Consider the following 14,603-nt stretch of genomic DNA (forward strand, 5'->3'; position numbering starts at 1 on the left):
TTGCTGTATGACTCTCTGTGGGAAGTCCCACTCAGTTCTATACCCTGTCTATCATAGATTTAAAACGCACAACAAATCTTTTTCCAATTCACTACTGTTGACATGAACATTAAATGCTTTGCCATCCGAGTGTGTACAACTGTGTAAAATGTGGTCAAGAAATAAAATGAACAATGAACAAGTTGTTTTTCTATTATGAAAGGTCTAGACTTTATTGAGATCACAGTGCATATTATGTTCATGTTGTCATCAGTAGCTTTAGTAAGTAGTCTTCTTGATTGTGATCTTCTGGGATTTCTCAATCTTGTAGTCCTTGATACCTGTAAAACAAATCAAAATGATTGTTGATTAAATGGTCGACAACAATCAATGATACAGGATACACAATCACAATGACCACTGATTAGGCATCAATGATTACCTTGTGATTGAATCAATTAACAGTGATTTACAAGCGCACATAAGCCCTTAGTGCAGAGTCTCTGCTATCTTTATTGTCATTGAAAATGGCTTAACCTGTCACTTAAGACTCTGCATTGTCATAGCAATGTTATTATGATGTAGTTGAGCATTTTTGGCAGACTGAATAGGCCCGTCGACAGGCCCATTTGCAGTAAGAGGCTACAGCATCTTTGCTAGTTTCTTGTGCACTTAAAATTACATTTCATCCTGTGAGTAATGCTATGGACATCTATTCCAGACACTAACCTTTCATGAACCAGCAGTTCGAGTATAGCATCCATTTTGCATTAATTTCTAGTCAAGACGCCTCTCACTGAGATACCACATAATGACCCAGACAACATGGGCTTACAAGACATGATCTTTTTTTGTACTGATTTCCAATAGAAATCGAGCCAGACAACTGGTCCCTGAAATTACCTGGGCTGCGTTTCCCAAAAGCTCTTAGTTAGTGCTTAAGCCTAAGAGGTACTTAAGTATGAGGTGCCCCATTGGCAATATATCAGAATTAGGTCTAACATCATCACTAAAAATGTATATATATTAGGTTCATTATGTTTAACTTAAACACTTAGGGCAGGGGTATTCAAATGGCGGCCCTTGGACAGTAAGGCTCTGGCCCCCCACAAGCCCCTTGAAATACAGTCGTTTTTCGGAATTTAGAGATAAAAGTATGGGTGCCAATACCGTGCTGAAACGGGACACGAGTAGTTAAAATGCAGGAAATTACATCTAAGAAATGCAAAAGACCCCCCACTTCAATGAAGTGTCCCGTATTTTTTTCATTGACAGCCGGCAACCATAATACATACGTATAGTCCGGCCCCTTTACTGGGAGAAATTTGAAAAACTGGCCCTCGTTGACATTTAATTGAATACCCCTGACTTAGGGTTTTCTTTTGCCTTAAGACATGTAAAAGTTTTTATCTTTTACCTGACATGTTTCGACGGTGTTACTTCCGTCTTCATCAGGGAAAACCCTAAGCGTTTAACTAAAAATTTATATATACACTATTTTACCTCGCACATGCACTTGGCGCAAACATTTTATTTGCCTGTGCGAGAAAAAAATATTTGTATGTAGGCCTATAAAATACGTTAGATTTTAGTGATGTGGAAAATTGCCTAAAGGGCCCCTCATACTGAAGTACTACTTAAGGGTTTTTCGGAAAACACAGTCCTGGCCGATAATGAATTTACAACATATATATATACACATTTGTAATGGTTTCATATCCAAAGTGGTTGTTTCCTCACCTTGCTGGAGAGCCTGTCCATCAGACGAGACGCGCCAGTAGCTGCGGTCCGACTGCCGAGCCTGCTCCCCATTCACAGAGCTCAGGAAGGGGCCCCAGAGGCTCAGCTCCTTCTCAAACCTACAGCACAGAACAGGGGGAAATAACAATGAAAAAAGGGATCAGAGATGGCATACCTGGCCTCCCTTGCCAACGCTAGATGCATGTGATGTTGTGTGTTTGGTGTTACATCGTGGGCGGGCTCTTAATAAAATATATTGAGTAGAATTGATTCTGAAAATGTTACACTGACAAAGTAAAAATAACACTATGTTTGAGTCTTACCAAATGTTTCAGTTAATTTCAACTCTTTAACCCGTTAAGACATGGTGTTATACATTTTCTGTTACCAGAATGGCAATGACCAAGTCATTGTGCATTACAAAAAGCCCTGTGTTATGTCATAGTAGTGTAGTACTATGGTAGTTAACTTTTCAATGACTATTACTGCGTTCCACTGGTGGAACGACGTGCATTATGGGCTACGAGTTCTAGTAACAACACTAGTATCTTTACTGTGACTGCTTTATCAGAAGACACATACGTGAAGCCTGATGCCTGGTTTGCCTGGAGCAGAGTGAGGGCCTCCAGGAGAGAGGAGCCAGTGGGAGTCTCCAGCGAGTACGGAGTGGCACTGCCATCGCTCTTCACCACCTCCACCTGCACTGCCACCTTGGTACGACTGCTCTGCAGCGTCACCACTGAAGATGTGGCATCCAGCACCAGAGTATCTGGAAAAACAAACAAAAAACGAAAGCAATGCAGGAAGGGGCACCAGCGCTGTTCTGGTGGACCTGAAAACCGTAACTAGGTTTATTATGTGTGTCAAACTTGGCAACTTAAAGCTCAGTAAGCTCAATTCCATACGTAATTATGGAAACGTAATGAAAGAACTTGTGGATTGACATTAATTATTTTTTGATGTATTACGACACTGCTGTAAGATTTTAACAAGAATGGCAATGACCAAGTAGTAGAATGGTAGTAACTCTTTTCAATGAATAGTGAAGCCTTCCAAAGGTGGAATGGTGTGCATAACCCAAAACATACCAGGAATTAAATGAAATTACTTGCTGCACACCCTCCTAAATGAAGGGACTGAGACAAAGATCAAGGGGGAAAACAATCATGTACATTTAAGACGTTCTTCTTCTAAACCTTCTACCATCTTCAGTCCTTACACTTGAGGCTGAGGTTAAGAGTGTTGCTGTAGGACTGGCAGGGTCTGGGGTTTTGGGGCATTTGGGGCATTCCATTAAGTTTGAGTCTTTACAAAGGCCAGGGAGGTAACATGTTCAAAGGAGTCTCTTTTTACAGATGGGCCTGCACTCCACTACATCATGATAACACGGCTATGACATTACTGAGAGCCAGAAAAGATTAAGGCTGGGTCATTACAATTTTGGTGACAGTAAGGTTATAACATAGGCTCAGCACAAAGGGGTCAGAACATCACCATTTGCTAGTGTGCCTTTCCAAGTTGCTACTATCTTCTATCCCAGGGGTCAGGAACCTTTTTGGTGAAGAGAGCCATAAACGCCACATTTTTAAAAAGAAATTTTCACGAGAGCCATACCACTTTAAAAACACTGAATACAAACAAAAGCATGTATTTAAATTAAGCCTAACAATTTTAGAGTGTACTGTGAAGTTATTGCTTTTATTGGTAACAGGTAAGTATAGGGTTGCCAACTGTCAACTTCATTATGGTGAGGGTTTTTTAGATATAATTTCCTGCATTTGAACACTTGTTAACCTCCCTTGTCCCGTTTCAACTCTATATGGAGCCTGTACTTTTATTTATAAATACAGGACGATTCCATATTTCAAGGGATGGTTGGCGACCCTAGATAAGTAAGAGCCATATACAGTTCCCAAAAGAGCCACATATGGCTCTAGAGCCATAGGTTCCTGACCCCTGTTCTATCCTGTCTACTTCTAATATGGGATACTTTCTAATTCCTACCATCTTCACTCCTGCACTCCTTGCCCTTGAGGCTGAGGTAGGAGCGCTGCTGTAGGGCTGGCAGGGTTTGGGACATGCCCATGGCGTTGTGGTAGGTGCCCTTCCTCACGTCCGCCCGCATAGCCTCCATAGAGGCGGCACACGCCTGCACCTCGCTGCCCATCGCCAGCAGAGCCTATGGTGGCACACAGAGAGAGAGAGAGGGAGAGAGAGATATAGAGAGAGGGGGTAGGGAGAGAGAGATAGCTTTCACATACACTGCAAATGTAAAGCACACTGACTGCAGTCAAAGCATATGCACTGCACTTCCAAGTTAAAGCAACAACTAAGCAGTTGAGCTAAGGTAAGTTAAGCTCAACTAAGTGTAGCATAATTTCTCTCTGCGTGTTTGCACATTTGGGGGATAGCACCAACAGTGGAGGAAGTGACATTCAGATAGCACAAACAACTCACAAATAAGGAAGTGTTTTAGCACTTCAACATCAATTGGGTTTTTTTGTATTTTTTCTAATCTCTACATTAAGTACATTTACTTCACTTGACTAGAGTAATATTCAAGAATTTCAGATGAGAAGACTGTTATCATACCACAGGTGATCTATGCAATGGTCACCAATGGCCACAGTCTCACCTGCACGGCCAGTCCTGTGCTGAACTCGTTGCCCATGTGCCCGTCGGCTCTCTGAGAGGTCTGCAGCTTGGTCTTAATGGTGCCCAGGGCCTTATCCAGCTGGGCAGGATCTGACACGTGGGCACCGGCATCCTTCACACACTGCAGGGCCATGCCAGCCATCGCATATGTATCTGGTAGACGCACAGTGGAAATAAGACAGACAATCAAGTCAGCGAGGGAAGGAGTGGCTTTTCTATTTCTTTTTTTCTTTTTTTTTTAAAGAACAGTACCCTCTCTATTCCTATCATTAACAATTTGGTGTGCCATGGGAAAGAACTTAATTCAGGCAAATAAATGAGTGGCATGTGTACGGGATTAATTTCACGCCTCCTTTCTGAGTTTTCTACTGTTAAGTGGACAATGGAATGCTTTTGGTGGACAGTGATAAATAATAACAATGATAACAAAATGGCTGTCTGTGATGAGACTGCTTCCTGGACTACGGAGTATGTACATACTGTAGGTTTTACAGATGCTGTTTGGATGGGGCAGCTGTAGCCTAGTGCAGTGTTTTCCAACTTTTGCGTACCCCCGAAGCTTTTTAGTCATACCACGAGGACCCACACAGTCATGCTCTATATCCCAATTTGCCTTACATTTGTTCATTTTTCCACGTACCCCCTGCATTGTGCTTGCATACCTAGTGGTACATGTACCCCTGGTTTGGAATCACTGCCCTATTGGATATGGAGATGGGATTTAGATAAGAGGGTTACAAGTTCGAATCCCACCGTTCCACTCCCTCTCATTCCATGGTTGAGCAGGGCACATAACCCCAAACTGCTCCAGGGACTGGAACCAATACCCAGTACAGTAAGTCGCTTTGGATAAAAGAGTCTGCTAAGAGTCATGCAATGTAATGATGGGAATCTTTAAGCAAACAGAAATGTTTCATTATGCCACATACATTAATAAAGTATCAACAAGTAATCATAGATGGCAACAATGCACTTGTGTGTGTCAGTTAGCCAGCGTATGTTTGTATATGGATCAATGTGTGTTTGGCGCCCTCTGCAGACACTCACACACACAAACACACACAAACACACACACACACACACACACACACACACACACACACACACACACACACACACACACACACACACACACACACACACACACACACACACACACACACACACACAGGGTCATTACAATACCTGGACCAACAGGTCTGGGGGGACAGATAATAACTGTGTTATTACTTACCGATGCAGAGTGAATCTCCATGCTTGATGAGTCCGTTCTCCACAGCATGGATGAGCTTGTTGCTGACATGTGGGTTGACGCGGACCCCACTCATGCAAAGGGCCAATACACCAAGGGAGTACTGGTAGTAATTGGTCAATGGCCTTTGACTGACTGTATATTTGACAAATGACAAAACAAAATTGAAAGCTTAAAAAAATGCCTGTTATTTGTGTATTGTGCAAACACAAACACATGCCACATTTGTTAAGAAATTCAACTAAAGACAATGCTTTCAAAACAACAAGCATCAAAAAATATCCAATCACCTAAGACATTAATCCTATGATAAGATAGTTTTAGGTGAAACTGACGAGGAGGTATTGTGCTAGTCAACAATGTCTGCAACGTTGCAGTTATGCTGTACCAAAGGTTAGGAAATGTTATTCATAAAGCCTTGAAAGATTGCACAGACAGAACGGAGGATAAGATGTCATGCAATTCGAAAAGTCTCTATGTGAAATTACAGTCATCAAAACTTTCCAACTCTAACCTTGCTATGCATTCTGTACTCTGAGTTCCACCTTATGGATGGTTATGTTGTCTTTCTTTAGTTGCTATGGAGAAAAGCATCTGCTAAACCCTTTCATGCAGACCTATAATGTGCTTACAGTTGCCAAGATGGTAATATCATGTCTTAGTCTCCCACTTAAGTGTTGTACTATCATAGCTTATTATATGGTTGTGACGTCATCTGTCGAATGCTCCATTCATTTCAACGGGGCTCCCCAACGTTCGGACGTCTGTTATTTTTCGATAACGGACGGGTTGGTCTATAACAGACCGCTGTCAATGGCAACAAGACTTTTCACTGCTAAAGCGACTTTTCAACAAGACTCTAATCAGCTGCTGTGATAGACAGTACCCGTTGTCCTGGCTACCGCTGTCAATGGCAACAAGACGTTCACTGCTAAAGCCACTGGCTTGTATACAAGTCAGTGGCTAAAGCGAATGTTTCATATCACTCCGCAGGGGGTCGGTCTTTTGTCACTCTAATCAGCTGCTGTGATAGACAACACCTGTTGTCCTGGCTAGCCTACCTAGCTGTTGCCTAGCGGTGTTCCACAACGGCACTGTTTTGTTTTGCGCAGCAACAATCTTAACATTAAATAGGTCTAAAGCAATGTCCCCGCATGTGTGAATCATTTAAGTATATCCATATAATAAGCGGGTTAACTTTCGGCGAGTCGGTCGCTTTGTGGAATAGCAGCACTTCAGAGAGAACAAGACCCCTCCGCTCCGCGTCGGGGTCTAAAGATTCTCTCTGTCGTGCTGCTATTCCACGGTAGCGACCTTCTCGCCGAACGTTAACCCTTACATAGCGTTTCATACATGAGCGCGTTGGCAAGCGTACTTTGCGCACGGAAGAACACCTGCCACACGGTATGCAAAGACATGTGTACGGTGCAATATTGAGTAAACCCTGAGGGGTGATCTTCCTGTTTGCTATCTGCCCTAGACAATACCTCCAGTTTTGTGCAAAGTGCTCCGGTCATCCCGAAGCAAGTATGTGTGCTCAGTCGCACATGGTTGAATGCGTAATTTAAGGCATACAGCAAGAATATCTCCGGCCTTATGATAAAGTATATAGAAAACTGTGAGTCAAGTCTCCGGCAACCCCACCTTCACCAAAAGGCTATTGTAATGCAATGTAATGTAGTGTAATGTATGCTATGTAGCTAAGGACTCACATGCGATGTGATCCTTCTCGCTCTCCATCTGTTTCTTGAGGTGCGTGAGGAGAGAGTCGCTCTTCTGATTGACGCTGAAAGTCAGGATGTTCAGGTCATGGCAGGAGGACTTCAACGCCAGGACGTATAGAGCCAGGCGTCCCAGCACTGCCTGGCCCTTGTTCAGAGAGCTGCAAAGAAGCACACAAGAGATCACCGCTTATGTGCTTCGGAGGCTAAGACATTTAGGTTTTTGTAGGCTGTGTGTGTGTGTGTGTGTGTGTGTGTGTGTGTGTGTGTGTGTGTGTGTGTGTGTGTGTGTGTGTGTGTGTGTGTGTGTGTGTGTGTGTGTGTGTGTGTGTGTGTACAGGGGGAGCATGTTCTGGTTGTGTAATTATGAAGCTATTACATCATTTTAATTCACCATGTTGAATGACTCATTTAGAGTGAAAGAACTATTGTTGAGCAATAATGGACTTTCGGAGACATGGAAGTGAATCTGTGTTGCTGTCAATCTGCACTGTTGATGCCATGAATTTCCCTTTTTGACAACTAAGTTGACTTATAGTTTAGTCAGTTTTCTGCCTTGTTTTGATGAGTTAGAAACTGGAATGTCAAAATCTGCCCTACCCCGCAGTGGTGAAAAATCTTTTTTTAAATTCCTGGATCCGGATCACAAGGCGGATCACCAACAACATTTAATCATTTCTTCCTTTTGTCATTTCCAACAACTCCAGAAATGTTCAGCATTTAGTTATGAGTGATTCTACGATTCGACTGTGCTTTTGGCAAAAGCAAAATGTCAATTATCAATTTCATTCAACTATCAACTATCAATTATCAATATCATTTCAACTAAATGACCTAGATGTTTACATAGTGTATATATTTAAGTTTCCAAACAAACAAATTGCCAAGCTTAATCTTAAATCATTTGATAAATACTCTAATGAAAGCGAACATTTGCTTGATTATTTTGTCAACAGTGTTATAGACAAATACTATGTAATTTCAAACATATATAAAAATACTACAGAGTTGAAACAACATACGTTTGAAAGTGCTTATGTCCCCAATAATGTTGTCATTAATCTGTGCAACTGATATAGAAAATGTGATTGTTGAGCTTCATAAGTAGGATTTTATGATTCACTGTGAATTATAAATCCCTGTAACGTCTGATTTGAATTTAGTCACCCTCCTTACACAAGACTTCCTTCAGAGATAATCCCTAGCGTCTGTTCATAGGATTTTTCCAACACATAAGGGATCAATAGCACAAAAACACTTTCAAAACAGTCAACCGTGTTACTCAACTGTGTTACGGTCAACAGTGCAGGGGAACAAGTCGGCATTTTTTAGGAGAAAAAACCGAGCAGACAAACCCATCTCCCTAGAACACAAATTATTTTGTTTGTTTGTCTGTCAATATGGAGATAAATTGGCAAGAACATACTCCTCCTCCATTGACGGTAACACGGCTTGACATTTCATGTTTTATGGCGTTGTGCTAACTGAGGACCTCAGAAGTTCCACCACAACACCTTAAAGGAGAAGTCCAGTTTTTTGAACATTAAGGCCATTTTCTGAGTGGTCTGCAATGTTTTAGAGTCCCCCTCACCATTTATTTCATGATTGCTGCAGTCTCTGTTATTTGGCTGATTTGGATTTGATCTCAACCAGCTTTAGAATGGCCGTCTATGGGCACCTGCAACTCTGTTCTTATAATCACCTTTAACATTTGTTTTGAAGAATATACAACTCAGCAAGTGTTCAGCAGTATTCACTGGTGTTCCTTAGCAATTTTTGTAGCGAAATATGGCATCTGTCGTGTTTTATGTGTGTTTTATGTAGCAATTTGTAAATTAAGTTTCACTTTCACTTTCTTTCACAAAATGGCAAATAAAAAATGACAGAAGCCATATTTCGCCTTGAAACTTGTTAGGGACTGCTAGTGAACACCCCTAACCACTTTGTGAGCTGTAGACTTTCGAAAACAAATGTTTAAGGTGATTTTAAGAACAGAGTTGCAGGTGCTCATAGACGGCCATTCTAAAGCTGGTTGAGATCAAATCCAAATCAGCCAAATAACAGAGACTGCAGCAAACATGAAATAAACGGTGAGGGGGACTCTAAAACATTGCAGACCACTCAGAAAATGGCCTTAATGTTAAAAAAACTGGACTTCTCCTTTAATCAATTCATGTATTTGCATGCTTTATCTGTGTTTTTCTACATGTGATTTCTAATTCAGATTCTTATGTTGATAACACAGTTGACAGGCAATTTTCCCGCTATGAGAACATGAAAAAGAATGGATTAAATTATGGAAGGATGGAGCTCAAAACTTACCAAAAAGTCTTCCCATATCCTGCCAAAGAGGTTATGACATCACGTGATGTTATTCGTATGGCCTAAGACCAAACCATTACTGATTTATGGAGGGGGTTTCAGACCGTGACACGGTTAACACAGTTTTCGTGGACACACACAAAATGGCACATTTCATGTATAATGGAAAGCACAGTGGTCTTTCTGACAGTTTTGTCATATTGTGATGATTACTGTGAATCAACATTTGCAATCGTCTTGGGCAAAACAAGTTTCTTTACATGCTAATATGAAGACTGAATCTGACATTTGGAAAACAGGACGGCATGAAAACGCCCAAAACCAGTATTAAATATTCATTCTTGCTGAGGGAAATAATGCCATGTCTACACTTTCTGTATTATATGAAAGATAAATGTGCGCTAATGTCCAAAACATCATTGGATGCAGTTAATAGTTAGTGGAATTGGCAAATAAAATCCATGGACTTAAAAGTGCAGTCGAATCGTAGAATCACTCTTATGCTGCTGACAGACAGACAGACAGACCAACGTGACCGAAAACATAAGGCTTTTACCCACTAGCCCGGCTCGAACGGAACTTCATCCCACCGAGGCGTGGTTTCGGGTTTTATTTGCATTTACCCTGCCCTTCTTCAGTTCTAACAGGGTCGATTTTAGAATAGCTTCAGATGTGGTTCTAGGCGTGCGGAGCCTAGTTCCACTGTGACATGTTGCCCTCTCTGTATTTACCGTCATGTGCAAATATCCATGCACTTTAAAAATCACCATGGATTTTCTACCGACAGTTTTTACAGTAGGCTAGACAGTCGGAAATTGGTAAAGCATTAATGTTCTTTAAAGTAACTCCAGTCCTTGGCCAAGGAATGAGTTGTAAAGGAATTGTTTTTTTTGTGCTGACGACAGGCTATCGATCGATTAAAAAAAAAAGGCAAATAGGCTATTACATGTCTCTATTTCCATGTGAGAAGCTCCACGCCTCCTCGTGAGAAGCCGTTTTGACAAGTGAAATACAGTAGGCTATAAACACGCACCATGCAAAAAAAGTCTTCACAATGCACACTAATCAGTTCGCAAGCATTAAATTCATTGTGTTTCATTGCACATCGGTTTTCATACGTGAGGTCTCCGTAGGACAGGTTGCTTCTTTTTTTCTGCATGACTAAATGAAACAGCAAGAGGCTGTGGAAGGAAGGGCTGTGTATGGGTTTACAGATTGCTTCCTTATTTGCGAGGCTCTACAAATCATGTCCGTCTTTAAAGCTGCTTTTAATAACTATGGCAACAGAGCATGAAAATTGTGAGGGATTAGAAGTAGTTTGGGGATAGATCTCTGTATTGTTGGATGCATATGGAGCAACAGAAGGCATCGGGACGACCATGAATATGCAACTGAATATGCGGACAAGAGGACTTTCATTAGATTTCATAGCGCGTTAGACGAGTGTGCATGCTGTGAAATTATGATTAACTTTTCACCGAAAGTAGTTTTGGACGACGGGATGTCTGGCTATCCATTTATTTGCTTCCTGGTTTGCGAATGTACTTTCGCTAGACCAAGGGATTCTACAGTTACTACAGCTAATATCTACAGTCCAACCTCAATTTCCAATTGCCTACAATTCACAAAACTAGTGAGTAATGAGTAAGTGGTATCGTTTTGATGAGGACTCCTTCACATGTGTTTTAAACCATGGTTGTGAAATCCTGGCCATTGTGTTCACTCGAGGTGACTGCTCACCTACTGTACCTACCAACAGTATGGAACTCTGCTGTGTAAAAACATACCAAACCAGTACTGTCACCCCCGCCAACTTTCATTAAATATTTATAACGCCCTACAAAGGCAAAGAACCTTAACTCACCAGAGTGTGAAACTGAGAAAAGTGGCTTCAAAGTTTCTGTTTTGTTATCCTCTGTCCAGATAAAAGTATAATAGTTATAGCTCCCAAAATTTCACAGTTGGTTACTATAAAGGAGATATATATGTATAGCAAAAAATATTTAGTTCAAATGTGAATTTTGACCGTTATTTGGCAGTTAAGGTATTCTGCCTTTGTATCATGGGCCAACAGTGAGGAGTCATGCTGAGCCAAAAGGCAGTAACTGCCATATTTTCCCCCCTTTTTTCATTTTAACTGTAATTATACATTTTATAAGAAACTATAAGCAAGGTCTGGTCATAATGTCTGTTTTAAATTACATAGATGACATTTAGATGTCCTATTTAGTGAGATTAGGATATGGCGGGAATGTGTTTACATTGCATTGAATTACATTACATTTCATTATATCTCAAAATTGTTCAGATAAACAGCCTGGCAGACAAATTACTGTGTAGAAATACTAATATATCATGAATAAATACACAACACACTTTGAAATTGAAGAAAATATAATCAAAATTGAATAAAAGGCTATATTTTTAAAATGGCAGTTGGAAGTTAAGGTTCTCTGCCTTTGAATCATGGGCGAAAAATAAGGAGCCGTACCAAGGCAAACTACCTTAACTTCCTATTTTCTTTATTTTGACATTAAAAACATTCAGATTGGCTCACTATATTTATTCACATGATAAAAGTGGTCTGAAATACCCCAAAAATGACATTAACTACATTTTGACCAAAATTGATGTTAAGGTCTTTTGCCTTTGTAGGGGTTCTAGAACCTCTAGTGTGAAAAAGGCTATAACCTCCTTGGTGGAGGTAAAAAAGCATCTGGAAATGGACAACAATTGTATGTATTAAAATGAGGCCATAACAGCATCTCACCTCTCAATGTCATTATGAAACTTGGTCTTGAGCTTGTTCAGATGCTCGCCCTCCTTCTTCAAGTTGTGCGTGGAAGAGAGACGCAAAGCCAGGTGCACACTGGGATTGGGGAGGGTGTCTTGGTCCTCCACAGCGCGAAGCAGCTCCTTATTGAGGGAGAGGAGGAGCTGGTCGTGGTCCTGTCCTGTGTGTGTGTGTGGTCAAGCAAAACACAGAACAAATGCAGCAAATGTTTCAATGTCTTGTTAAAACATGGCCCCTGCTATAAATTGGCTGTTACTAGAATGACAAGGACCAAGTCATAATGCATTACTAAAAGCGCCGTGTAATAGTAGTGTATACTATGGTAGTACCATCTTTTCAATGACTATTTCAGCGTTCCACTGGTGGAACAGAGTGCATTATTTACACGTTATGAATGGCTTTGTAGGATTTCCATCTATTTTCACATGACTCAAAACCTCTGGGATGCAAGTCTGACGCCCTAACCGCTCACCCATGACTGCCCATGAGTGTAGCCTACGCCATGAAGAGAGTGAGACCTTTGTGTCTGGATTTCAACCTGTTTCGTGTCGATGAAACACTGAAGCTATTCTGGAAACTTTAGGCCTAGGTCAGGTTGGGAAAAAAAAGTTGGTTGAAGACAATAAATATAATAAAAGCTTTTCTCCAACTTCAATTGAATAATCCGGTCACTGACTGCACTTAGTTTTATTCTATGGTATTTTGTCTTGCTCAACCTTCTGGGTATTTCCTATGCTGTCTCAGCAGTCATCTAGTTCACTCATGACCCTGGGCAACCTCGTAAACGCGACTCCAAGACAAAGGGAAGGATGCCACTGGCACACATGACAGGCCAAAGTGCACTTATGCCTCAACCTTCTGCATGCACTGATGTTATTACGTCGGCTGTAACAAATGCACCCATGCACCTCCTGTGGCACACTGTAATAGACATTGAAAGTTAACTACTATACTACTACACTACTATGACAGTGCACAGGGCCTTTAGTAATACATTACGACTTGGTCATTGCCATTCTGGTAACAGCTAATTTATAATGCTGTGTCTTAAGGGGTTAAAGGAACAGATCACCCTTTTTTGATTTTCACATAGTTGCAGTATTTCCAAGCATTATTCATGAATGTGCACATCCGTTTCGTCTGTGTTTGCATTGCCCCGTTTAACAGCATAGCCAAATTAAGCATAGTAATGCAAGTCTATGGTACAAAATAAAACATCATCAAATGTGCTTTAAAATGAATGTAATATGTAAATGAGCAATTTAATTCTGTACAGATGTGGCTTGATGCTTAAGTTACCAGTTACTTCCAGTGATATGCTAAGATATGATAATAATTTTGATCCAGTAAATCTAAGTACTGAAAACACTGAGAAGAAAAGTATACTGGTATGCACATTCATGAATAATGCTGGGAGGAAATACTGCAAATATGTGAAAATCAAAAAAGGGTGGTCTGTTCCTTTAAACAGACACGGATTAGACTGCAATATGCTTATCAAAAACAAAACAATTTCTTCAATGATTCAAGTTGTTTTCTTATGGTGCTGTTTGTTTGTAGAAAGTAGCTCACACATGAGAACGTGTGTGTTGCCAGAAGAATAGGCCTACTTGTGCAATTCTGTGGTGACCAATTCTGTGCAGCCCTCCAATGTAGGCGAACTGTCCCCAAATGTCCATTATTGCACAACACTAGTTCTTTCACTCTAAACAAGGCATTCAACGTGGCGATTCAACTAAAACTGTAAGAAATTGATAATTACCGCATGGTTTCCCAGTAGACAGAGCGACCAAAGCACTCAAGATGCAGAAAATTATTTTCATTGTCGTTGACCTGGAAGGAGAAAGATGCAATGTGAGGCTTAAGTTATAATCAAGTCAAATCACATCAAAACAAGTTTTTGTGCTTTTTTTGTGCTTAACAATGAAGATGATCCAAAAGATCTCAACACGCAGATTATCTATGCTGGAAACAAATGACTGAGTTAGTTACGCAGTGAAGTTAGTTTTGTGCAGTTACTTGCCTAGATGTGAACGTTTTGACCACGCGTTGTCGCCGCCCGCAGCTGAGCACTACGAAACATTTGAGTTTATGTTTTTGTCACCCCATGCTGTGCACAGCCTTGTCACGTGACAAGAGT

At 40.9% G+C, this 14,603-nt stretch overlaps 1 protein-coding gene across 1 annotated transcript; it reads right to left on the reverse strand.

Moving 5' to 3' along the window:
* Window positions 1–182: 182 nt before the first annotated feature.
* tcn2 (transcobalamin II) lies at window positions 183–14,572 on the reverse strand. The gene is made up of 10 exons (XM_063195784.1): window positions 14,487–14,572; window positions 14,226–14,296; window positions 12,440–12,623; window positions 7,339–7,508; window positions 5,609–5,761; window positions 4,355–4,527; window positions 3,724–3,898; window positions 2,302–2,488; window positions 1,720–1,838; window positions 183–320 (listed from the first exon to the last, which is right to left on the reverse strand). The coding sequence occupies exons 2-10, from the start codon at window positions 14,284–14,286 to the stop codon at window positions 259–261; spliced, it is 1,284 nt and encodes a 427-aa protein (XP_063051854.1). The 5' UTR covers window positions 14,287–14,296; window positions 14,487–14,572; the 3' UTR covers window positions 183–258.
* Window positions 14,573–14,603: the final 31 nt, after the last annotated feature.

This window comes from Engraulis encrasicolus, chromosome 3, assembly GCF_034702125.1.
Source record: "Engraulis encrasicolus isolate BLACKSEA-1 chromosome 3, IST_EnEncr_1.0, whole genome shotgun sequence".
In the NCBI taxonomy this organism is placed as follows: Eukaryota; Metazoa; Chordata; class Actinopteri; order Clupeiformes; family Engraulidae; genus Engraulis; species Engraulis encrasicolus.